The sequence below is a fragment of the Gambusia affinis genome, linkage group LG20 (assembly GCF_019740435.1).
Source record: "Gambusia affinis linkage group LG20, SWU_Gaff_1.0, whole genome shotgun sequence".
Classification (NCBI taxonomy): domain Eukaryota; kingdom Metazoa; phylum Chordata; class Actinopteri; order Cyprinodontiformes; family Poeciliidae; genus Gambusia; species Gambusia affinis.
The window spans coordinates 1,809,814-1,833,414 of record NC_057887.1 but is presented as its reverse complement, the minus strand read 5'-3'; the positions used below and the strand labels follow the sequence as shown (position 1 = coordinate 1,833,414).

At 39.6% G+C, this 23,601-nt stretch overlaps 1 protein-coding gene and 1 long non-coding RNA gene across 2 annotated transcripts; one reads left to right on the top strand and one right to left on the bottom strand.

The window, feature by feature from the left end:
- Positions 1 to 869: 869 nt before the first annotated feature.
- On the bottom strand, positions 870 to 20,561 carry LOC122823240 (caveolae-associated protein 1-like). The gene is made up of 2 exons (XM_044102657.1): positions 19,745 to 20,561; positions 870 to 4,373 (listed from the first exon to the last, which is right to left on the bottom strand). The coding sequence occupies exons 1-2, from the start codon at positions 20,273 to 20,275 to the stop codon at positions 3,498 to 3,500; spliced, it is 1,407 nt and encodes a 468-aa protein (XP_043958592.1). The 5' UTR covers positions 20,276 to 20,561; the 3' UTR covers positions 870 to 3,497.
- Positions 9,918 to 15,305, top strand: LOC122823241. The gene is made up of 5 exons (XR_006369309.1): positions 9,918 to 10,352; positions 12,934 to 13,133; positions 13,312 to 13,429; positions 13,667 to 13,752; positions 13,880 to 15,305. It is a non-coding gene; the product is annotated as an uncharacterized LOC122823241 (long non-coding RNA).
- Positions 20,562 to 23,601: the final 3,040 nt, after the last annotated feature.

The following is a 23,601-nucleotide window of genomic DNA, read 5'->3' as shown; positions in this document are numbered from 1 at the left end:
CAAGGCGGAGTGCCACACCCTAGGGTGTGGCTAATGACAGTTCGCTCATCCTGATGAGCGAACTGTAAATATGGATTGCATCAGGATCCTTCACTGGTGGAACATCACTAGCACCCTTCTTTCTGCAGAGAAATGGTTTCCACATTCCGGACATTGAGATGGATGACCCATGAGGAAAATAACTTTGCTCCAGTCTGCAGTGGTCTCCTCATTAGAGTGATTTCAGATGATAATATATGGTGTTCAGAAACCTTTTAAATCTAATTAAACTCTTCATAAGGAAATTGTTTTATTCACTGAGGGAGTCTTTTTGACTTCAAAATTTGCCAATTAAAATAAACAGAATAATTGTATTCACTTTTTGGAATATTATTTTAATAGTCCTTTTTACAACTGTTGAACCCAGTTTGCATTCACTGCTTTCAAAGCAAATCTTACTGTTTTAAATCACAGAACTAACAGAAACAAAGAGTGGACACATTTTCCCAGAAGGTTTGTGGGTTTATATTGTTGATTATAGATTTTCCAAAATGGCTTTTTAATTTTTGCCAATACATTGATCACCAAATTTACTAAAACAGTAAACTCTTGTGCAATCGACAGAGTGTTGTCCCCACCTCTCAGTGCTCTGAGAATAGAAGTTATTAATTTATTTTCAACAAACAGCAAAAAAAAAAAAAAAAAAAAAAAATCAACTCAAAAATTGACTGACACTACAGAGACAAAGATATTCAACAATGTTTTCAAATGCTAAAACCTGGGCATTGGAAACAATTCAAATCTTCCACTGAAACGAAAAAAAACTTTTAAATAATCACATTTTATAATGTTAATAAGTTTTTAGTAAACGCTCAATAAAACACAGAAACTGTGACTCAGTTTGGGTTTTATTCATTAAATCATTAGTGGTTAAGCTGTGTTGCCTGTCAGCAATCACATACAGACAGAGCGAAAGCAGAAAACTGGATCGGCTCCATCCAAGAAGTTGGATTTTAAAACAGGGAAGGTCACTAAACTCAGTCATACACAGAAACGGCCTGAATATCTCATCTCTGTTTAATAATACTTATGGTGGCTTCCATATGATGCAATGTGCAAAAATAAAAGTTCAGCATGACTGCAGAGTTCAGAACAAGCGCATGTGATGAACAGCAAGAAGTTCTGTTGAAGTTAAAAATCATCTACTCAGATAGCGCGTCACATTATATACACAAGACGGCAGGAGCCATAGCACAAGCAAAATAGTGCTAAACCTAACATGGAAGCTGTGCTCTCAGTTACTTTTGGAAGCAGAAGTCCTGTTTAAAATTAATGTTGTGAAAAATATGTGTTTCATAACATATGACCCCCTCCCATAGCCCACCCCTCTGCTGCCAAGAATAAGAACACAGTTTTTATGTACATTGCTGGAGTACAGGGGTGCCTGAATCCTGTCCTCAGTAGCGGGGCCCTCAGAGCTGAAAGACTGTGCTGAGGGGATTTTTCTTCTGGTCCAGGATGTTAGAGAGGGGGCATGCAGGACAGGATCCCCCTCAGGCCTGGACTTGGGAAAACCTGCGTTAAGATCCTCTGAACACAGAATGGTTAACATTTCTGACTCAATTGATTTTGGAGCAGAAAGCAGTCAAATTAAAATTCTCAACACTAGGGGTCAGTCTTACACAAAGGCATAATAGGTTTAGCTTCAAAGCAGTCTATTATAGGATCAACTGTTGGTCTGGTTCCGATCTGGTGTGTGTGTGTGTGTGCGTGTGTGTGTGCGTGTGTGTGTGCGTGCGTGTGCGTGTGTGTGTGTGTGAATTCAGAGAGAAAAAACAAAACAAAAGCAAAATTCGTCCTTTTTATGGAAAATTACAGTGACATGATCAGATATATATGTATAAATTGACAGTAAAGTATCATGAAAAAAACAATGTGTGTGAGCAAGTCTGCCAGCACTACGAAGGTATGAAAGGAAAATAATATGATAAGATGGAAAATGTTTTATACTATTGAAAACACTTTAACATAAACAAGAGTTCTGCCAAAGGTAGAAGTGACAGCAGATATCACTGTGCCTATAAACAGATAGAATAATCAGAAGAAGATAATATTTAACTCATGATTTAAATATATAAACAGCAAATGAAGTGTCAGAAAAATGTTTTGTGAATTTATATGAGAAAGGGATTTAATTATAGATAAGAAAGTGAGTATATATTTTTGTTTCTCTTGTGAAAGAGTGTATATTGAACAATGACATTATATCTTCCTTTCCTTCTTTCTTTTAACCTTTTTTCTTTTCTTCTTACTTTTTTTTTTTTTTTTTTTTTACATTAATCTCATTGTATATTTTTGTTAACCTGATTATGGTCTCCCTCCCAACCTGATGATGATACTGCTCTTTATAAACAAACATGTGTCTTCTTCCCTCTTTTTTTATTTATTCTTATTCAAAATAACTAGAAAAAAAAAGTTTTTTTTACATATTTGTTAAAACCTTCATTATGCTCTGACAGTATAACATAAAACAGAAAATCTGTGACAAAAATCAAGTTCTTCTGCCTCCTCCATGTAGTCTTACTGACATCTGCAAAAATACACGGCATTGTCAGAAACAACTAATCAGAGTCAGGAGGCGGGTCTCTGTGCAGTCAACCATGTTCGTGTATGTGCTGCTCACACCCTTCCTCTTATTCTCTGCTGGGCTACAGATAGCTCCTCACACCAGAGCCCACCGTTAATGCTCAGGTTAGTTAGCATAGCCACCGATGATGTCAGATAAACAGCTTTCCAGTAATGGTAAGTTGTTTCTCCACCATTAGCACATTGAGCAGCGCATACAAGAGGTTACTTGACAGCGCTATGGTCCTCCTCCTGGCTCTAGTTGGTTGTTTCTAATTGGCAGAAATACATATCAATGTATTTCTTAATGTATTACATTTAGGCTACAGACAGGAGGACCCATGTTATATTTTCACAACATACTGATCAAAAAAATATTTATGAAAGCTACATACGTCAGCTTTAACAAAATTCTATTTTTAGTTATTCTGGTCAATGGAAGAAAGAAGGGAAAGCATGTAGAATGATCTCCAGATTGACTGATGTCCTGCTTGTGTTTAGTTTTGGCCATCATTTCTACTCTGTTATTGGTGTAAGCTGGTGACACAAGCACCTGTAGCTACTTATGTCCAAACTAAGGAAATTGAAAGTGAAACTTTGAATGTCGTTTGTTTGTTATCACTTTTTAGGTCTTTGTGAGTGCTAGAATATTAGATAAATGTGTGATGGACACATTCAAACCGTTAGAGCCAAATATGTGTTTTCAGAAGACACTGTAAACCATCTTTCATTAGTAGAAATGGTGGCCAAACCTGTGAAAATAGGACCTGCATATCATCACTGTCTAAAGTGATGTATCTACACGCTACTGTAAAATTGTATCTATACTGCCTAAATCTCAGCGTAGATACAAAGAATTGGTCTGAATGGATGAATGTTTCTTTGCTCTAGATTTAGTCGCTGTCTTTATTGTCATCATCATCCTCATGTAAGGCATCATGACTCTCTTCTTCTTCATCCTCATCATGCTCTTCTTCATCCCCGCCTCCATTCACCATCTCCATCTCAATGTCCACCTCAGTGTTGTCTATTTCCACATCCTCCCCGCCGATTGGCTCCACCTCCCTGGACACCTCCACCATCTCGGTTCCTTGGACCACCTCCACTTCACCCTCACGGATCTTCTTCACATGGAAGGTGAAAGGGGGCACCTTGTAGACGGCGGTCTTAGAGCGGGCGTAAACAACGTGGTCCGGTGTGAAGGACTTCTTCATTTTGTCACCAGATGTTTTAATCTTCTGTTTTCGCTCAGGGTTCACACTCATGCGTGTTCCAAGTTTACCCATCTTCTTTTCGATGTTGTGACGTGTCTTCTCCAGATTCTCCTTTGTTTTCTGCTTTGTCTTCTCAATGTTTTCCTTCGTTCTTTGTCTGGTCTTCTCCAGGTTCTCCTTTGTCTTCTGCTTTGTCTTTTCAATGTTTTCCTTGGTTTTTTGTCTGGTCTTCTCCAGGTTCTCTTTGGTCTTTGCTCTGGTCTTATCCATTTTGTCCCTGGAGAAGACGGTCTTCAGGTTTTGCACCCGCTGCAGACTGGTGCGCTTGATGCGCTCAGCTCGGGTCTCCTCAATGGTGTCTTCAATTTCCACCCCCTCTTCATCTGAGGAAAGGTCTACGTGGGGTTTGTCTTCCTTGTCGCCCTCCACTGCTTCTCCAGGTTCCTCCACAGCCTCTTTGAGCTCCAGCAGACTGCCTCCTCTGCTTCCTGACACAGACTCAGAAACTTTCAAAGACTTGGAGATGCTGAGTTTTGAGGACACTTTCACATCATCCTGTGGAGAAAGAAACATAAAGACTTTGATGCATACTGGACAAGATCTTGCTTTCACATAATAACCATGAGGTCATATCAGCAAATGCAACATAAAACATATTCAGCAGTTAGAGAAGAGGATAGTTTCGAATTTGTATTAGTTTTCACTTTCACTGATTTTGTAATGCATTTCAGATGAAGCTGTGATGTAAAATAAACTGCAGAGAAACATCATAGTTATAAACTACAGTGACTTTCAAAACTATACATATGAGCAAATACCATAAAATCCTACAGTAGACTAAAGATTCCAATAAGATTTATAATGTTTGTTTGCTGGTGTGAATTCAGATTCCACTAGACTGAAGCTGAAACAGAAAGAATTACTTTAACAGTCTGCAGCCTTATTATTGTAGCGTTTTATTTTTTGTGAAATATTGTGACCCTAAATACATTAGTTTATACTTCTAAGTCTATGTCTTTTTGCCCATTTATTTTTCTTACTATGTAAAAATTAAAAGTGGGATCTTTGGCCTGAAGCCACGAAGGACAGGCAGAGGAAAATGAGGAGGATCATTGGAATGACAATAACTGGAGGGTGTTTTCTGCTGCAGCTGTGGAGAAAGTGTGTAGCAATAAATTCAAGTTGGATTAGAAAGATGCATTTCCCCTTTGGCTCTCATTAAAAGGATAAGATGTTCACAGTGTTGACATCCAGTTACACGCAGGGGCATGTGGAGAATGTTTCCCTCTGCTGCCATATACTCATATTGCTTCTTGTTTTGGACCATGGCCTGTGTTGGGTTGTGTAAACAGCTTAATCAAGAAATAGAACCAAGTCTGGAATTTTTTAATGAGGTTTACTTTAAGCGTGCTCATCTTTGTTTGTGGTGAAATTTGCAAACTTGATCTAAAAAATCAAACCAAAATGAACTTAATAACACTTTTTTATTTAAACTGGGTTTGGCCTTCTTGAATCAGACATAATTGGTCTGTTTCAAGATAAATTTTGTCTTCTGGTAGGCTAATTCCCAAAATCAGAGCTAAATGGAGGAATATGTATTTTCAGGCGACACCTCAAGCACACTGCATTGTTTTTGTGTAACATTATGGAAAAATTCAGAGAAGTCTGAATGATGCATGTACCTCCTCCAGTCTAGTTCATCCTTAGGTCCAATTTCCAGATACCAGAAGCTTCCACATTAATTTTTTCTATCAATTATATCCAAGTATAACGATCATGGGGATTTGTTCAGGAAGGAGGCGGGTTCTGTTTCCCAGAGATGAACTGGTTCTGTGAAATATGTGAATCAGTCCCAGAACCAAAGACAAGGACTTAGTGAAGATGCAGCTGAAGCTGGTAGCACAGTGCAGAGCCAGAAACCTGACCCGGTTACATCGGTTCTGCCAGGAATAATGGGTGAAAACTCTAGCATTCTATTGTTGGCATTACCTGTGGAGGGAAACGCAAAAATATTTGACCTAATTCAGACAGATTAAAGGAAATTTGACCAAATTTACATGTCACCTTACTGAGCTCCTCTCCTGAAACTTCTCTCCACCACATTGCCCTCCTGCTCTCATAACCTGGATTGTACTGAACAGGAAGGATGCTCAGAGGACAGCTGTTCCACCTGGACTCCTGAATGTCTGCATGTACAGCCTGTTATTCCTGCTGTCTTTTCCTCTGGCCCTACACTGCCTCTTAATGGAAACAGCAGAGAACAAAGGAGACCCAGAGTGTGTGAGGCGGCCGGGCTAAGGTGTGGAAAACTGACATGTTTTTCTCCTGTCATTCCTCAGAGTCTTGAAAAACCATCTGTCCAACAGGAAGATGATAGTATCAAAGTGTTAGCTGGAAGGTATGGGAATGAGAGCAGAGGGTGGAGACATTACTATTGTGTTCCCTTGGAGAAGGCTGATGGTTGTTTGGAGGTATTGTGCTACAGTATCTTGGGTAAACTTGACCTTGCAGGAGGGATTTAGGCTTTCCTGAGCAGCTGTGTTAACAGGCAGAGAGGAAAGGAAAAACTGCCTCATTTTCAAACAAACCATGTTGGACTTCACTACAGCAGGCCCTTTGTGCTAACAGCGATCTATTCTAAGGACCCAAGTGAAATCATATAATGATTGCTTTGGTACTTTTTAATGAAATGTAACCTTTTAACGCAAAGAAATAAATGCAGTAATAAATAAATAAATAAATGCAATATTTTTTTTTTCAAGTTGAAAAGGCTGGTTGGGAGCTTATTGCTACTGTAAAAGTATTCATACTTGTTGAATTTTTGGTGATGTTACCACCACAAACTTGATTGCCTCTTATTATGATTTATTTGACAAACCAGCACAAAGTAGAGTCAAAATGTGAAGTGGAAGACAAATGGGATCCAGGTTTTAACATAAATAAAAAATTAGAACTTGACATTTTGTTTTTGGCACCATTTTGTTTGATCCCTTAAAAAACTCCAACTATGGCTCCATTAATCTCATTGGAACCTCATCAACCTGTCAGCAGGCAGAACTCTGCAGAGAACGCATTCTTTACTGTCTAAGCCATGATCGGTGTTGCTGAGGTCACACATGGCCACCACAGCCGACTGAAAGCTGCTTGTTTATGTGCACACAGAGCATTTACACTGAACATGTGTCTTATGTTGAGGTTTAAAGATGATGCCACTTTAACAAGAGGTTGCTCAGGAATAAATGTTTCATCATCAATTTCCTTACTAAAGAGACTCAAAGTTATCAGTTACTGTCACTGGGTAATGAGTCTATAAGGAATTACTTCAACAGCAGAGGAAATTCTAGGCTGCATGCTTTTCCGTGTCCATGGTACATGGAAAGAGTTGTGGGAAGTTTAGGTATTCACCTTGGTGTTTCTCACTTCCTGACCCTCCTCACTTAATGGGACATTGTTCCCGTTGAGGCAGCTACCCCAAAGGCAGGAAGGTACAGTCAGAGCCATGGAAAATAGATGAACAAGGTACGTCATCATTCTAAGCATGTGTGTGTGTGTGTGTGTGTGTGTGTGTGTGTGTGTGTGTGTGGGCGCGTGTGCAGGCGTGTGTGTGCATGTGTGTGTGTTGTTGTCAAGGCAAGGCATTGAGACATAGTTTTGCCCAAATTGCTTGCAAAACACAAGCAGACAATTTCCATATCTAACTCAGCCCTAGATTACGAAATAATTGCTGGGAGGAAAGTTTAGGAGAGGTGTTTGGAGTACAGGAGCAGGCTTCTCTCTGAAGCCCAAACACGTCACTGTCTTATAAATAACAGAAAATAACAAAAATTTGATCTGTGACTGCCAATGAAAAACAAAACATATTAATATATTAATTTTAGAGATTTTGAGATATTCCTATACATAATGCATTTGCTAAAGATATACATTTAGCCCTATATACATTTATGAATAAATTGCTGCACTCATTTATGATTATCTTATTTTAGTAAAAGCCAATATTAACTGCAGTCCACACCATACATGGTAAATATTTTATTTTTCTTTAAAGCATACAAATAAGTAAAAAAAAAAAAGATAAGATACACTACATGTTTTCTTTGAGGCCTAAAGTGTTGTTAGCATTCTGCTATGTAATTAAGTGCTAACGTTACAGTCCATGTAACAACAGTACATCAATAAAACATGCAACTCTGAGGGGATTTTGATAGCAGCAACTGAAAAAAATATTTTAAAAAATTCTTTTTGAATTTGAATGAATGAATTCATTGCTCTATTAAATTAAAAGGAAAATAGAAACTTCCCCCAAGATTACACAACTTGATGAATTTGATTCCATTTGCATTAAAACAGCCAATGTTCCGGGAAAAAATGTCTCATTACTTATCCCAGAAGACCTGGTTGTGTTTTTAATTTTTCTGCTGACTGATTCATTGTGTAGTTTAAGCACTATGAGCACTCTAAGTGGCAACACATTGCAGACAGTTATGGCTTTAGATTAAAGGTAAAAATGAACAGCATCATAAAACAGAAAGAACTGCACGATTTTTGTGAATGAGTGCAGAGAAAACCTTTTAAAATGACTTTACATAGCCGAGATGAGGACCTCATAGAACATTTGGGTACTATGGATGGAAAGTTTGGCAATAAGGTAGCCAACAATTAATGCTGATATTGAACCACATTCATTCTCTCCCTACCAACCAACCAACCAACCAACCAACCAAACAAACAAACAAACAAACAAACAAACAAACAGAAAAAACAATTACAAAAGAGGGATTGCAAAGTGAATATTCTGGGCTGGTCTGGGTCCCTCAATAATCCAAAAATGATTGTCTTCAACAGGTCTCTGCAGCAGACCATAGTACCACCAGTTTAAAATCAGAAAACTGTTACTGTAAGTAAAGAGGAAGCTAATATTGCCCTCATCCAACACAGATGTATTTAAAATCTCAGGAATGTTGGATGTGAGTTTGGACCTTTGGGCTTTTTGAAGGATCAACAAACACTGAGGAAAAGCCATGGTTTCACAAAGAATAATCTGATAATCTGAAGCAGTGGAATGTACTCCGACTGCCTCCTTGTTCCTGAAAATGTTGCTGTAGGATAAAAGCTAATAGCCCCACATGTTTGTGTCCATATTTGTTTTGTGTTCTAAGGTGGAGGAGATGGCCTAAAGTCACCCAAAGCATCATAAGGTGCCTTCCAAAGCTGTGGAACATTATGAGCTAAATGAAAAACTGACTAATAGTCTAACTATCTATATATCACTAGATGTCACCATGACAACTTGGTGCCATACATGAACAAACTAAACTGTCTTCAATGAAAGAAAAGGCCTTAAGCTGTTGAAGTGTGTGTGTATGCGTGTGTGTGTGCGTGTGTGTGTGTGTGTGTGTGTGTGTGCGTGTGTGTGTGTGGGTGGGCGTGTGTGTGTGTGTGTGTGTGTGCGTGGGCGTGTGTGTGTGTGGGTGCGTGTGCGTGTGTGTGTGTGTGTGTGTTGTTGTGTTGTGTTTGTTGGTGATACCAAAAAGCTACTGACTGGTATTGATCCAGCATATGTGCTTCTAAAAGTATGCGCCTGTGCCGTTCCTCCTCACTGCTGTCCAGGCAGCATGAGGAGCTGTTTGTATCTGAGTTTGGGATAATAAGCACAACATAGGAGCTTCTCACACTGCAGCCACTCACCAGGCAGAGAGAGAGAGAGGGAGAGAGAAAGAGAGAGGAATCCTGTGGTAACACACCCAGCTCTGTTTCTGGTTTCCTTTAAACTCAAACCACCTAAACTCCCCTGCCAGATGTATGTGTGTGTATGTGTGTTTTGATTTGACATTCCATCACACACATGCAGGGTAGGATTTTCCAGCAGATCCCGGAAAACGGGGAATCCTTTGGCCATCTCTGCTGAAGTAGGAGGAAACTTGGAGCCAAGTCACGGGCAGAGTTCTCTACTTCTGGAATTGCAAGAATGCAAATTAATCCACAATTTCATCTTACAACTTACAACTTACTGGTTGTCTACAGCTGTTAATTATGTTAATTCACATGGAAACACAGATATCTATTAAATTTTATGAGTCATCATGTTGTCCCTGACCATAAATGCAGGCTTCCACATGATTTGGCCACAACAAACTACGGTAACTATGGTAACTTTAACACATCACAGTTACAGTAGAACACTCTCAGAGGAGTTTCAGCAGCAACAGAAAAGCAAAGGAGGAACATCAGTTGGAATTTAGTTTGTCAGATAAAAGTTGACAAAATGGTATTCAACCTACAGCCTGCCAGACATCTAACTGAAAGAGGTGGACCATTTAGGTCAGAGGTCATCCAATCCAGGCTCAGGTTGAGGTATTTTGGACTTTGGATCGGAGATTTTAGATCTATCTGTGCAATGTCACAAAATCAAACGGCTGAATTGCCTCCTCAGTGACAGCATGGTCCTGCTAATGACCTCATAATTTCTCTTTGGTGTGAACTCAGCTTCTCCAGACGAACGACAGCAGCAACTAGCAAACATCTGGTGGAGATGTGAGTCTGCTGAGCTCACTATATCAACCACTTGTCAGTCCAATGCTCACAGGAGCAGCTGTGAACTTTATCATGGAGAAGCATTGTTGAGACCTGCTGAGGGCAGAGTGTAGAGGGCAGGATGTTCTTACAGACACAGAGGCCCATTCCAAGGCATCAGATATAATGCAAAGTCAAATTTCTTTTAAGTCTTATTTGATATAAATATTGTTACTGAAGATAACATAGCTACTTGATTGTGGTATAAAATTTCTCCCTGTAGAAGCTGCACCTGGTCTGGCAGTCTGTTTGGCTGCGGTTCGACTGAGAGAACACTGCCAACAACTAATCATTCAGCCTCTGCTGCTTTTGATGTTTTACTTTCATCAAAAGTATCAAAAATCATTCTACATTAGTTCATATGTTTTAATTTGATAACTAGGATCAAATGGAATGCATGTATGATTGCAATGAAATGATTTTTTGTAAAGTTGCTTTGAAAACAACATTTGGTGTGAATTAGGGCTATATAGATAAACTGATTATGAATTGAACAAAATGGCATTATGTGCCTGGAAAAAACATAAAACTCCCTTTTAAAATAGTGTGTTTTTTTTAAACCAGATTTGTGCTTTGTGTGTGTCTGTGCATGTGTGTGTGTGTGTGTGTGAAGGTTATTGAGTCCATTTCTTTTGTGTGCCTTGAGAAGAAGTGTGATGGTCATGAGTAAAACTTAGGAGAACTTACTCCCTAATCATCTCTTCTTTCCATTGGTCCCCTTTAATCAGAGCGATGAGAGCAGAGGGAGAGCGAGAGATTACTATATAAAGCGATGGCATGCTGCAAGTCCCCAAGGGAAGAAAGAAATAATGAGTCACCAGGCTAGAGCTAAACACAGCCTTCTTCTTTCTTTGCTCTATTATTTTTCTTTTCTTACCTTCTCTGGATTCTGCTTGTTGGTGAAATATGAGCGTTAGCTAAAGTGCCTGTTTTTTAGCTTTTCCTGCGTGTAGCTGTTATCCGCGGTGCATCTCTGATCATAAATCTATTTTGTCTTAAATGTAAGATCTTCATCAACTTTTATCAATGAGCAAAAAACACAGGATCAAAGTGAGCCAAGTCTGCAGAAACGTGTGAGGTAACTCCACGGTTTTCATACTGACCGCAGAAACAGCACACAGCTCTCACTACGAGACACAGCCTGCCATTGTAAACAATCACATGGTGCCGTTCTAATGGCACACTTTATTTTCTTGGTATTCTGACCATGTCCTCTCATGCGAAAACACATCAGCAGATCAAATATAATCACAAAGAGCCACACAGAAATATTTTCTCATGTGACTAATGATTGCAAAATTAATAACATGGCCATGATGAGTGTAACTTTCCATCAAGTCCAAGGGAAATGAAACATGACACAAGATGAACATGAAGACTTTCTGCTGGATTGAACAAGAAGGAAATCAACAGAAGTTTGGCAGCGGGCCAGCAGGCCTTTCTACCATCTCTCCTCTTTGTGCCTCCAGGCTCTGTTTACAGTTCTCCATGCCTCACTAAGAGATTTGGGCATTAGCTTAAGGGATGGCACAGGACATTTCCATGGCAACCCTTTGTGTTTTCTCTTTTTAGGAACAATGGAGACCGATGTTAATAGAGAGATTTATGAAGACGGAGAAAAGTGGGGTTTCCCACTCCTGTTGGCTTCAGTCCTGCACATTACAGTGTTTCCTTTGCTGAAACATAACAGCTATTCTATATTCCTTAAAACTACAGAATTCCCTAAAGATCTGTTATGACTCAAAGGATGTCAATATAACACCACTGGGTCAAATTGTCATTGTGGGATTAGGTGTTTGGTCTAGAGTTGATTTCACTGTGTTATATAACAAAGTATTCTGTTCTGTCCTGTTCTGCTTCACAATTAGTTGACTTTGTTTAAATTCGATTCTGAAAAGAATGCAATCACCTTCTTTCTGGATGTCTTTGATTATGGCATTTGACAAACTGTAATAATGTTCTGTAATAATTGGTTGCTGTATTATGTTTTCATTTTGAACTGTTTTGTTGCTAAAATGTGCAACAAAAAGTAACTTCAGTGTATTTCCCTCTAATGTGTAGTTTATTATTATTATTATTATTATTATTATTATTATTATTATTATTATTATTATTATTATTATTATTATTATTATTATTATTATTATTATAAACAAAACTCCAAAGTTCGCCCCTCAATAACCAAGTGTTCGTCTTTCATCCCTCCAAAACAGAGCGCCTTTAAATGATGTGAAGATGAAAGTAGCTTTTCATGCTCCTCACTTGAAAACAGCAGCAAAGTTCTTAAAAACGTGAACTGCGTTCATGCACAACACTGTTGCTAGGAGGCATAATAGTACTGTGTCCTCCAAAGCAACTGACAGGAAGCAAGTCGACTAACTATTGCGCTCTGCAGAGTTTATATTGTAACTATTGTTTTTATTAGTGCACACACACACACAGAGGTCCTTTATGATCCAGGTTGTTTACATCCATCCCATTCACTCATTTACAGAAATGTCTGTACAGTGCTGTTATGTCTGCACTCCACTGATGTTTGCAGGGCAGACCTTCTCATCCAGTCTGCACAGATTAGCCCTCTGAGGCCACCGTGGAAGTTCACTGTCTGCCAAGCACTTTGAAGCATGCCAGCAGTAATCAGTTCATTGATATTCTATATTGATGATGAATACCCATCTGTTTACTACAGCAAGATGTTTATATTACCACCAGCTCCCTGTAAAGTGCAACACTCAACAGAAGGTAATCAGTTGAGAGGACTCAGAACAGAGTTATACAACATAAAAAACATTCCTTCTCTTTAAACCTGAATCCAAGCTCACAAGATGGAAAAAAAACATTTTACCTTCAGTTTTTTTTAAATATTTTTTTATATGAATGTTTGTTTTGGAAAATAACAAATGTGTCTCTGTTCAAGAAGCAGTTCAACCCTAACTGTACTCACATGGTGGAGAGGGTCATGGAACCAAGTGCTCACATGGCTCACAAATGTCTGACTCGTGTATGAAAGTATGAGCATCAACACAAAACAAATCAAGGTAAAGACAAAGATCTGACAATAACATCTCACTTCTTTTCTCACAGGAGAAATCTGTGGCTACACTCACACTGCAAGCATAATGCTCAATTACAGTTTTTTGTAAAATCTTTTTTTTCTTTTTTTTTTTTGCATGGTCATTCACATTTCTAAACACGTGACGTCTACATGTCCTGCATGCGCAGTAGAGGACGCACAGCCAGCACATTAACAACTTAATCCGCATTATCATCCTCAGGCCAGCTGGGCGACCAACGTAGGAAGGACCCTACAGACATTCCCTGATCAGATACACGCCCACTGAGAAGGTCACTCTGGTAATTGGTAAGTATATTGTAGGAGCCAGAGTGGGTAACATCTGGCAAAGAATGAGAGCAGAAATATAGAGTATGTTGGGGTTTTTTTCTCTCTCTCTCTCTCTCTCTTTTACTGTTCTTTCACTTATGAAAAGCTGGTTGCTACATGTAGGTTTTGCTCAGTGCCAAAGATTGATCCCATCCATCTTGTACAACATCAACAGCTTGGTAATCTGCACAGAAAGAAGGTTGCTACCACACAGCTGGCAAGTCCAGCAGGATGAAGAGAGGTTGCTATGAAGCTGGTCAAAAACAGAAACACAGCAGTGCCTTTTTCTGGATCAGAAATGTAATCTTCATAGTTAACAATGGAACAATCTTACATTCCTCATTTTACAATATACACACCATGTGGTAGGAGTTAAGAGGTGTGGACATTTTTATGTCAAGGATCCATTACTAACGTATAAGAGAGTCAACTCAATATTCTTTTCTTGGTTCCTAAAGGAGTTTAAACTGGAAACTAGAAAGTGACTAGAATATGATTAGTGATTTTCTGCTGCTGCTACATGCTGGTCCAGGAGGAGTGAATGCTGCAAGTCAATGACTAAATGCAATCTGCTGGGTTTTCTTACATAGAGCCACTAAATTACTTTTAATGATTAATGGAGCATGCTGTACTTTTTGATAACATCGGAATGTATGTATGATTGAATTGAAAGCATTTTCTGTAAAGTGCCTCAAGACAACATTTGTTGTGAATTGGTGCAATATAAATAAAAATGAATTGGATTGAAATGTTCTTTAAGTAGTTACCAATTGTTAAGTCTGTGAAGCCGGTGTGACGTACAGTTTCGGTCTGCTTAGATTGTGCATGTCTGCTTAAAGTGATGAATCCCCACAGGAATAACACTTCTAACATTTAAAGACACACAGCCGAGGATTATCAGATGATTTTCCCGTCATTCCATCCTCGAAAGTTCTTTCACTGTGTATTTTTTTCTGATCTGAATCCAGTTATTCCTGTCGAGGAAAAAATTTGATCCCTTCCAGCTTAAAAACTTCAAATCTGCAAGGATCAAACAAGATCATCTACAAGCCAGTGATCTGCTTACTGAACAGATCAGTGGACTGGATCTCCCAAACCAAACAGGAACACAATCTAAAGGTCCTTTCCTTCTCACAATCAAACAAGAATGCAACAATCACTATTTTTAGATTCTCTCTTTTTCTCTCTTTCTCTCTCTCTCCCTCTCTCTCACTCTCTGCCTCTTCTATCACCCTCATTTTCAGGTTCTCCATGTTTCTCAACTATGTCTTCTTTATTTCCACAAGTCATTTTCAATGATTATTATTCAAAGATGCTTCATGTCAACATGGTCTCTGCCTGCTGTAAACACGGTAACTCACTCAGCTGAAACAATAGCCTTTACAATCCTGCACATTGAAATGAGGGAGGAACATTTCTGTTTCAAATGTCCATATATGGGGCTGAACAGACCTGCTTGCTCTGGTTAAGCCTTCATGAATTTAAATGCAATGCAGCCTGTTTGCTCGGGGGGTGAAATGGTAAAATGTGCTTTGCACATTTTAAGACCCTGACCTTTTGGTTTATGAAGAGATGGTGTGTCTTTCTTTGTTCTCTCACACTTATCACATCCATGCCAGCTGTCACTGAAAATGCGGTGAACTCAGCTCGTAGCTTGTCCATGTCAGTGATAAAGCATTAAGTACTGTGTTCACACCTGGTTTCACTGTTGATCTGATTACAAGTACATGTGCTCACAACTTGCAGTAATGAATCTCCACTCACACCCATTACTGACCTGACTCCAGCTCCCCACACAACCAGTATTTGTCATGCAGACAAATACTTGTTGTTCTTGTCTGGACATTAGCATCAGTTTTGTACCACATTTCTTGGGGAAAAAAATGAGATTGTGTAAATTCCACACCTCTAGCAAGAGACTTTTACAAGTCACTTTCCAAAAAGTCCAGTTCAGCTCTATGGAAGACCTGATCAGGTCAAGACTTTAAAACCGAGTCAACATTTCTTGACTGCAGACACATAGCTCCTATTTTACAATATCAAGTTGACCATATATTGATTTCCAACAAAGAGGACACAAAACAGATCGAAAGAAATTACTGGGGATGCACAATACATCGGTATCAACATCAGGGATTTGTCTAAAAAGAGAAGCACTGTACACTGTAAGAAAAAACATCTCTAACTTACAGTAAAATACCAGGAGCTGTGGTTGTGGATTTTGCTGTATGTATAGGTAAAATTCTGAAAATAGCATTTTCATCATTCTATGAAATCTCTATATGCCCCAGACACATCGTGACACGGAGACATGTTTGGGGGAAGGATGATATTTTGTCACCTTAGAAATATAAAATCAATGTTACAAATTACATTTTAGAAAATTATTTTCCTCCCAGTGTTGCAAATACACATGAATTCTGAAATAACCTGTTCTGTTCTAGAAGCTTTCATCCTGTTTACTGATAAGATCATCTAATGTATTATGGTACTTGTTTAAATAAATTATTTGATTTTTACTTTTTTACCATTTAATATTATTAGTAAGCTTAAATATGTTTTTTCCTCATTAATCCTAACTCTGGGATTATCAGTTAAATTCCATCCAGTCTGCCCGTTGCAAACCGCCACTTCCTTAAATCACATGTAGTTCCCACTTCAACCATTGGTTAGGCCACATAATGGTCTCCTCTAGTGGTAGGAGGAGACCATTAGAGGCATATGCATCAACCAACATTTCTAGGAATCATGTATGCCCTGGCTTTATTAACAACAAAAAAAGATATAAAGCCATTTAGTTTGCTATTGGCTAATTAAAGTAAATAGTTGATAGTTGTTATCAGGGTTAAACAGTAAAGGTGTCCCATGCTAGAAATGACAACATAATACAGTGTATCACTTACACAGGCTTACCTGACCTTCTGATTGTATAAGATAAAGATCGTTAATGAGACTCAAGTCTTGGACCTCAAGTCCAGTTCAAGTCTCCAGCTTTTTGTGCATCAGTCCAAGTTGAGTCTTTATTTATGCAAAAAAATAATAATAATAATTTTGACTTTGAAACCCAACCAAAGCCCCACTTCATAGCGGGACTTTGAAGCTAAAATATATATTTTTGCAGTGGATTGTCCTCCCAATCCACTACTGATGATGACACTAGTGTCTTCTTCAACCCCTGATTTACATTTTCCGTAAAATTTCTTCTGATTTCTTCAAAAGAAAAATAATCAAACTGCAGTATCACAGCTTGGCAAGTCAGGAGAACCTAATAAAGTTTAAATTGGCTAAAATTAAACTGAGAAAACTTAACATCACAGTCAAGTCTTTACCTTTAAGACTTGTTGACTTAAAGGTAAGATTCACTTCAAAGTGCAAATGTTTTAAATGGAGAGGACTTGATTGTGTGACTTGTTAGAAAGTGGTTACAACAGAGAGCTGGAAATTCCTCTGCTATGAGTCAGCTATCTAAATATGGTCGCTGGTCTTCATCATTACACACCCATCCACTCCCAGTGAAGAGCAGGACACCTCTTCTTTTTCATTTAACCTTTCACTCTTATCCTCCTTCCAAAGAGATAAATAACACTCTTTGACACACAGTAGCAAAGAGTGGATTTGGTTTTCGGAATCCTCTTGTAAATTCTTTACAAACCAACAGAAAAGGTGAAACGTCTTCAAAAATACCCAGGAGGCGTTTTGGATTAAGTGGCATCAGCTAGTCGGTGAAAGTCAACGTTAATGGCTGACTGTCCCAAATATTTCTGCTCTGCTTCTGTGTGTCAGTTTGGGGAGTTTAAAGTGTGACAGTCACAAAAGTGACACAAATTTGCCTGTTTAAGTAAAATCAAGTAGTATTCAGAGGTTTGTCTTTATTTGATAAAGTGTCACATGACACCCTGGGCAAGTGTCTTTGTTGCCCATATCAAAAACTGGATCTGTGTTAGGGAGAAAACTCACAAGAAAGGGAGGGGCTCTGTGCTTGTTCAGTTAGAGGAAACTTCAGATCGTTCTCTGGCATCTTCTTGAAAAGAACTGTGAACACTGTTAGCTAAGGTATAAATACACTGTTTATATAATAAAATAGTTGTGATTTCTGCCCTGACACACAAACATTTCATTTTTAAAATGTTTGCATGTCAGGGCAGAAATCACAACTATGAGCTTTACAGAGGGATGAGGAGAAAAAGCTATAGATGTACATAGGATATAACATCTGGCTATTTAGTGTCTTCATTAAAATAAATAGGTTACAGGTTCATCAACATCCATATCAACTTAGTGATTCCACAGTTTTACTTGATGAGTATTAGCAGACATGAGTCTAAATCATTATTTATAATGATGAACCTTCCTCATGTGATGAATGTGCTTCCATACCAGTTGGATTTTGAAACGTGTTCTCTAAAGAAATCAAAAAATGAACATAAAATTGAAAGCAGAGCAGCGAGCACATGCATGCACGTGTGCGAGCGCATTTAATGATGATGAATTCTTTGTTTTCTGGGAACCATAACTCAGTGTTTTCAGTTAGTCAGGGAGCCCACAACAAGCATCTGAGACGGAGTTTGACTCGCCACAGAGCTCAACTCACAAAATCCCCAGATGTTTATATTTTTTGATTATTGGATGTTTTAAATATGCTCCATTGGAAATTAGAAACCCACAGCTTTATTAGATCCCAATCTTGAGGAGATTTATGACGTTCACAGATTGAGAAACAGATAAGTTATTGAGTTAGGCTCAGCCTTAAGGCTCTTCCCTGCTCATCTGCAGTTTATTAAACATTCTGTCTTATGCTGCCGTGTCAGTTTACAGAAACTTTGGGCATACTGAAAAGCTGAACTCGGTCTCACAGTCGGTCTGTTACCTAATGTGAAATGTACTGTAGCCACTGGAGCGACTCGGAGGGAGGCAGAGGGAGCGAGCTCGTTCCAAACCATGATGTCTGAGTCAAGGATGGAAACTCTGAATGTTCCTGCACTACGGTTCATAAACATAAACCAGTCTCACACACACACACACACGCACACACACACACGCGCACACACACACACCCACACACACACACACGCACACCCCCACCCGTGCCCACACACGCACACGCACACACACGCATGTGTGCACAGACGCAATGAATTCACAGTCTAAAAAAAGTTTGGGTTTCCCTCAGCTTCCCTCACACACGGTACACCCTGTGTTGAAAAAAGAAAAACTGCCATCACATCATTCAAGATGCAGATTATGGTTTCATTTGAATGTTTTTGGGCATATGTAGGAAAAATGATCTCATTGGGTTTCATAGAAATTTCTGTGAAATGCACTTTGTAGAAGCTTATTAGTTTTGAGTAGGGGTAGAGGTGTTCAGATTGGCAGCACGCCCACCACACGCACACACACCTATATACACACACATAAACACCCAAATCTGCATTTGTATGCTGTCTGACCACACAAAGTGCCAGAACCTGTCAGAATCATAACAACCTTTAAGTCTGACCTAAACTTCAAACTAGTTACTTATTAAAGAGAAAGAGTGAGAGAATACATGGGCTCAGAATGGGTTTCATTTGTAATTCTTCTCTGTGAGTTCTTGCTGAGTTTATTCCAGACTAATAGGTTTGCACACACTTGCATGTCATATTAAAATCAGTTCTGAGGTACAGAGGAAGGGCTTCAGGAAACGGCAGAGAACCTGGGGCCCCTCCCTGAAAACAAAGTGGGATCATCTTCAGGAACCTTGTCGTGTTTCAGAAACCATACCTGAATAAATTTTATTATTATTATTATTATTATTATTATTATTATTATTATTATTATTATTATTATTACTACATAAACTAGAGTCCAGAGTATCAACTGCTCATCATGCTGTTCAGTGCACCAGTGTGCCACACCCATTTCTCATGTCAGGCTCTGACAAACAGCCTGATGTTTCAGAAACCTCAGTAAAAGCGTGCTAACACTCTCCCACCTGGTACACCATGACTTTAAAGTTGCGCCTCTTCAGCAGCTCTGCCTCGTTGTTCTCCAGCTTCTTTATCTGGCCACCTTGCTTCTCCAGCGTGGCTCGGACGGTCTTGACGTTGACGCTGACCTTGCGCACCTTCTCCATCATCTTATTGACGCTGTTGGACGTGGTGCTATGGTTCTTGCTCAGCTTGGTCAGCTCTCCTTGGATGCTGGTCACATTGCGCTCCATCTCCTGTTGTCGGGTCTCCAGCCCGCTCTGGGTCTGCTGGATCTGGTCCACTGCACCGATGATCTTGTCAAGCAAAGACAGAACCATCACGCCGTTTACTTGCATGTCTGATGCTTGCGCTTCATCCTTGTTTTCGTTCGTCTCTCCCTCTGTGCCTGTGGCATGCAGGTCTTTCTTGGCGGCAGCAAGGACATTATCTTCTTCATCAGAAGCTGGCAGATTGAGCTCATCGTCGGAGACTTCAGTCAGGGTCTGAGGATCCAGCATGGCACTTGAGGATTCCAGTGCTTCCATCGTTGCCATCTTGACTAATTTGAGGTGCTGAAACTTGCTTAAGCTTTCTCAGTTATTTAAATTCTTGCCCTCTCACCAGGTTCTTCTTTTTCGTTTGCTCTTTACTTCTCCTGTTTCTGCAGCATGCAGCCCGTTTTAATGCTGTTCTGTCTTCCACAAGATCCCGGAGTCAGATCCGTATGGAGAAGAAGACAAGCAGTGCTGGACGTCACCACAAAAGAGTTGTGGCAGAAAACCCCAGCATCAAACTACAGCCTGCAGGGTATTTTCTCTCCAGCCCCTTTTTCCACTGGACTCCCCCGTCTGCTCAAGCTCCTCCTTTATCTCCTCCCAAGACTCAACCTCTCCGTGAGTTAACGACACACCCTCCTGGTCTGCCCTAGTGCTGTTGACATGGCAGGAACAGGCAGCAGAGCTGCAGCAGTATGCTTGGATACAAGCCGGGGCACAACTCAGGAGGAATGTTAGGCCACATCTGCTCTCGTTTCCTCTTCTTTCTTCATGCCCTGCAGTTTCATCTACACAGGCAAAACAGGGCTTAACTCATCATGGACCAGAGCCACCAGTGAGAAGAAAAGAAAAAACAAACTCCAATTTAGAACAAGCAGTGGTATTATAGTGGAAGGCCATGCTTGTGGTGTCAATGTGTTGATCAAATGGAACCAAAGCTCTTAGATTATCTAAATAAAATTGAAAGTAGAAACAAAGTCTTCTATTTGATGAATATCAGAAGAGCCAGACACTTTTTTTTGTTTTCAGATTCAGAAGCTGGGCTGCAAAATGGTGCAGTAAGTAGCACTGTTGCTTTGCAGTGAGAAGGTCTTGGGTTCGATTCCCGGCCCGGAGTCTTTTTGCATGGTGGGTTCTCTCTGGGTACTCCAGTTTCCTCCCACAGTCCAAAAACATGACTGTCAGGTCATTTACACTATCTAAATTCTCCTTACGTGTGTGAGTGTGTGTGTGCATGGTTGTTTGTGCTGTCGGTCTCTGTGTTGCCCTGTGATGGACTGGTGACCTCCTGACCCCACTAGGGACAAGGGTGTAAAGAGAATGGATTCAGAAGCTCAAGGATGAATTTATTTGCCTTTAAGGCTGCAATATGTAACTTTTGAAAAATATATATTTTTTTAGATATTTGTGAAGTCTGCACCATGTGGTGACAGAATGAGATAGATAATCTGTTAAATTATCGATCTCCTCCAAATGTTCCTATTGCCATCTGCAGAAACACACTGCTTCCCGTCAAAAACAACAAATCAGAGCTACCAGGAGTTTCTTAGTGCTGTTAATCACACTAAGGTATGCACTGCTCAATGTGCTAAGAATTACTGTTTATCCGCTGCCATCAGTGGCCATGCTAACTAGCCTTAGCATTCACAACAGTATCTGTTGTGGTAAACCAGCCATAGCATAGCAGAGAACAAAGGGGAGGATGTGAGCAACTGGCTCTCCCACCAAGAACATGCGAACCCAAACAAAAGGTAAAAACAGAATGACTTTCCTATAAACTGACTGAGAATTACCTGTGGTTCCATAAATATACGTACCTACTCCGTCCTTATCACACCAAGGTTATGAAACGCAGACATTAGTCCAGAGAAATAGGGCAAAAGACAACAAGGAACTTAGAAATCGTCTGCTGCAGTATTTCACAAACCTAGTGGGAGTTCTCCGCTTCCACAAAACTGCTCAACAATACTTCACCAGAGTCCTGCTTTAAACCCTGCACAGGTTGGAACTCTTATGTGGAAATGTTTGGACAAGACTAGTTTTTTATCAAGTAAGCAATGTTAAAAAATATAGAGACTTAAAACCGAAAGTATTTCAATTCTCTGGAAGTATTATAAGTATTTCTGAACTGTTTCACCATACAGTTTCAGTAAATCTTTAATCTTACTAAAGACTGGATGGATGGATGGATGGGTGGATGGATGATTACATTGCTTCTCGTTGTACACAAACAAAGACAGCCATCTAGGTGCAGCAGAGATAACTTGCTGACGTTCAGACTGATGTTGATAGTGACCTGGTGGTTGTTGTCAGATAAACGGGTCTGTGTGTTTCCGAACCCTCTGGTCTGCTGAGATCTTTACACCCAGCCACGACTCAGATTCACAGACAAAAGTCTAAATGGGAGAAACTACACAGTGTGGGGGAAAATGCCTTGTTAATGTCAGAAAAGAAAAGTCTAATTGGTTGTAGAAGGTCCAATCTAGCAACACAAACTCGTGAAGTGATTTCATCAGCAATGTTCAGATGGTTGGGTCAAATTTGATATAAACAACATGAAACCATCCTTGTATCCACGGCTGAGTCAAGGTGGAATAGGGCCTCAGGCAGAATTAGATTTGGGGCCCTTCTTCCTGTTAAAAGCATCACCACCACTAACAGTGTTTACATACAGAGCTGCTGGAATGTGAGCAAGAGGCCAACTCTAACTGCTGGGCTTAGAAGCAATCTTTGATAATTGGTTATTGGCTGAGATGTATTTGTGATTAAACAGCTCTAACACAAAGAAAAGATTAAACTGGTAGGATCAGATTGTAACTATGGTAACACAATAATCAAACAGTAAAGATGATACTTTGTACTTTTACAAAGTAAACTCGCCAATTCTGATTCATTTTTACCAGTTTATTTCTTTTATTATTATCTATGCTGAAAGTGTCAAATCAAATTTATTAATATTTTCCTCCTCGATAAACAAAGTAAAAATTGAGATTTGTGTTAAAATGCAAGTCTGTATGGGAGGCCCCTTGTAGCTTGGGGGACCTTTGTTTGGTTATGCTTTGGGCTGGCTCTGCTTGAATCAATAGTTAAGGATAATGATAGTATCACGGTGTGGGGAATATTTACTTAGAAAACTCTGGTCCCCTTCACACCAGCTGAGCATCATGTAAACCATAGGAGGACTGATACTGACCGTGTCCGTCCCTGACCCTTCCTCTGATCCATCAATTCCAGAAGAATAAAGACCAAAACCAGCTTGAGTTCTAACAAGCTCAGACTGGTTTGAGCTTATTAGAACTGGTTTGTGTCCTGAACTCACCATCATGTCTCCACATCTCAGTGAAGAAACTTGAGGATGTGGAGGAACAGAATCTCATCATGGATGTTCAGCTGACAAATCTGCAGCAACTGGGTGATGCTATGAAGTCATTATGGACCAAAATCCATGAGGAATGTTTCTGACATCTTGTTGAATAAATGCTGTAAAGACCTCAGGCTGTTCTGGGCCCAATGAGAGGGTCCAACCCGGAACTGACATGGCATACCTAATAAAGTGGCAGGTGTTTACATATTGGTTGATGTGGTTTTTTTTCAGCTTGTGTGGA

Excerpts from the sequence above, each read along its gene's own strand:
- LOC122823240 (XM_044102657.1), bottom strand. The coding sequence starts at position 20,275 with ATGGCAACGATGGAAGCACTGGAATCCTCAAGTGCCATGCTGGATCCT. Across the intron at positions 4,374-19,744 it reads TTAAAGTCATGGTGTACCAG|GATGATGTGAAAGTGTCCTC; the intron begins GTGGGAGAGTGT and ends CTTTCTCCACAG.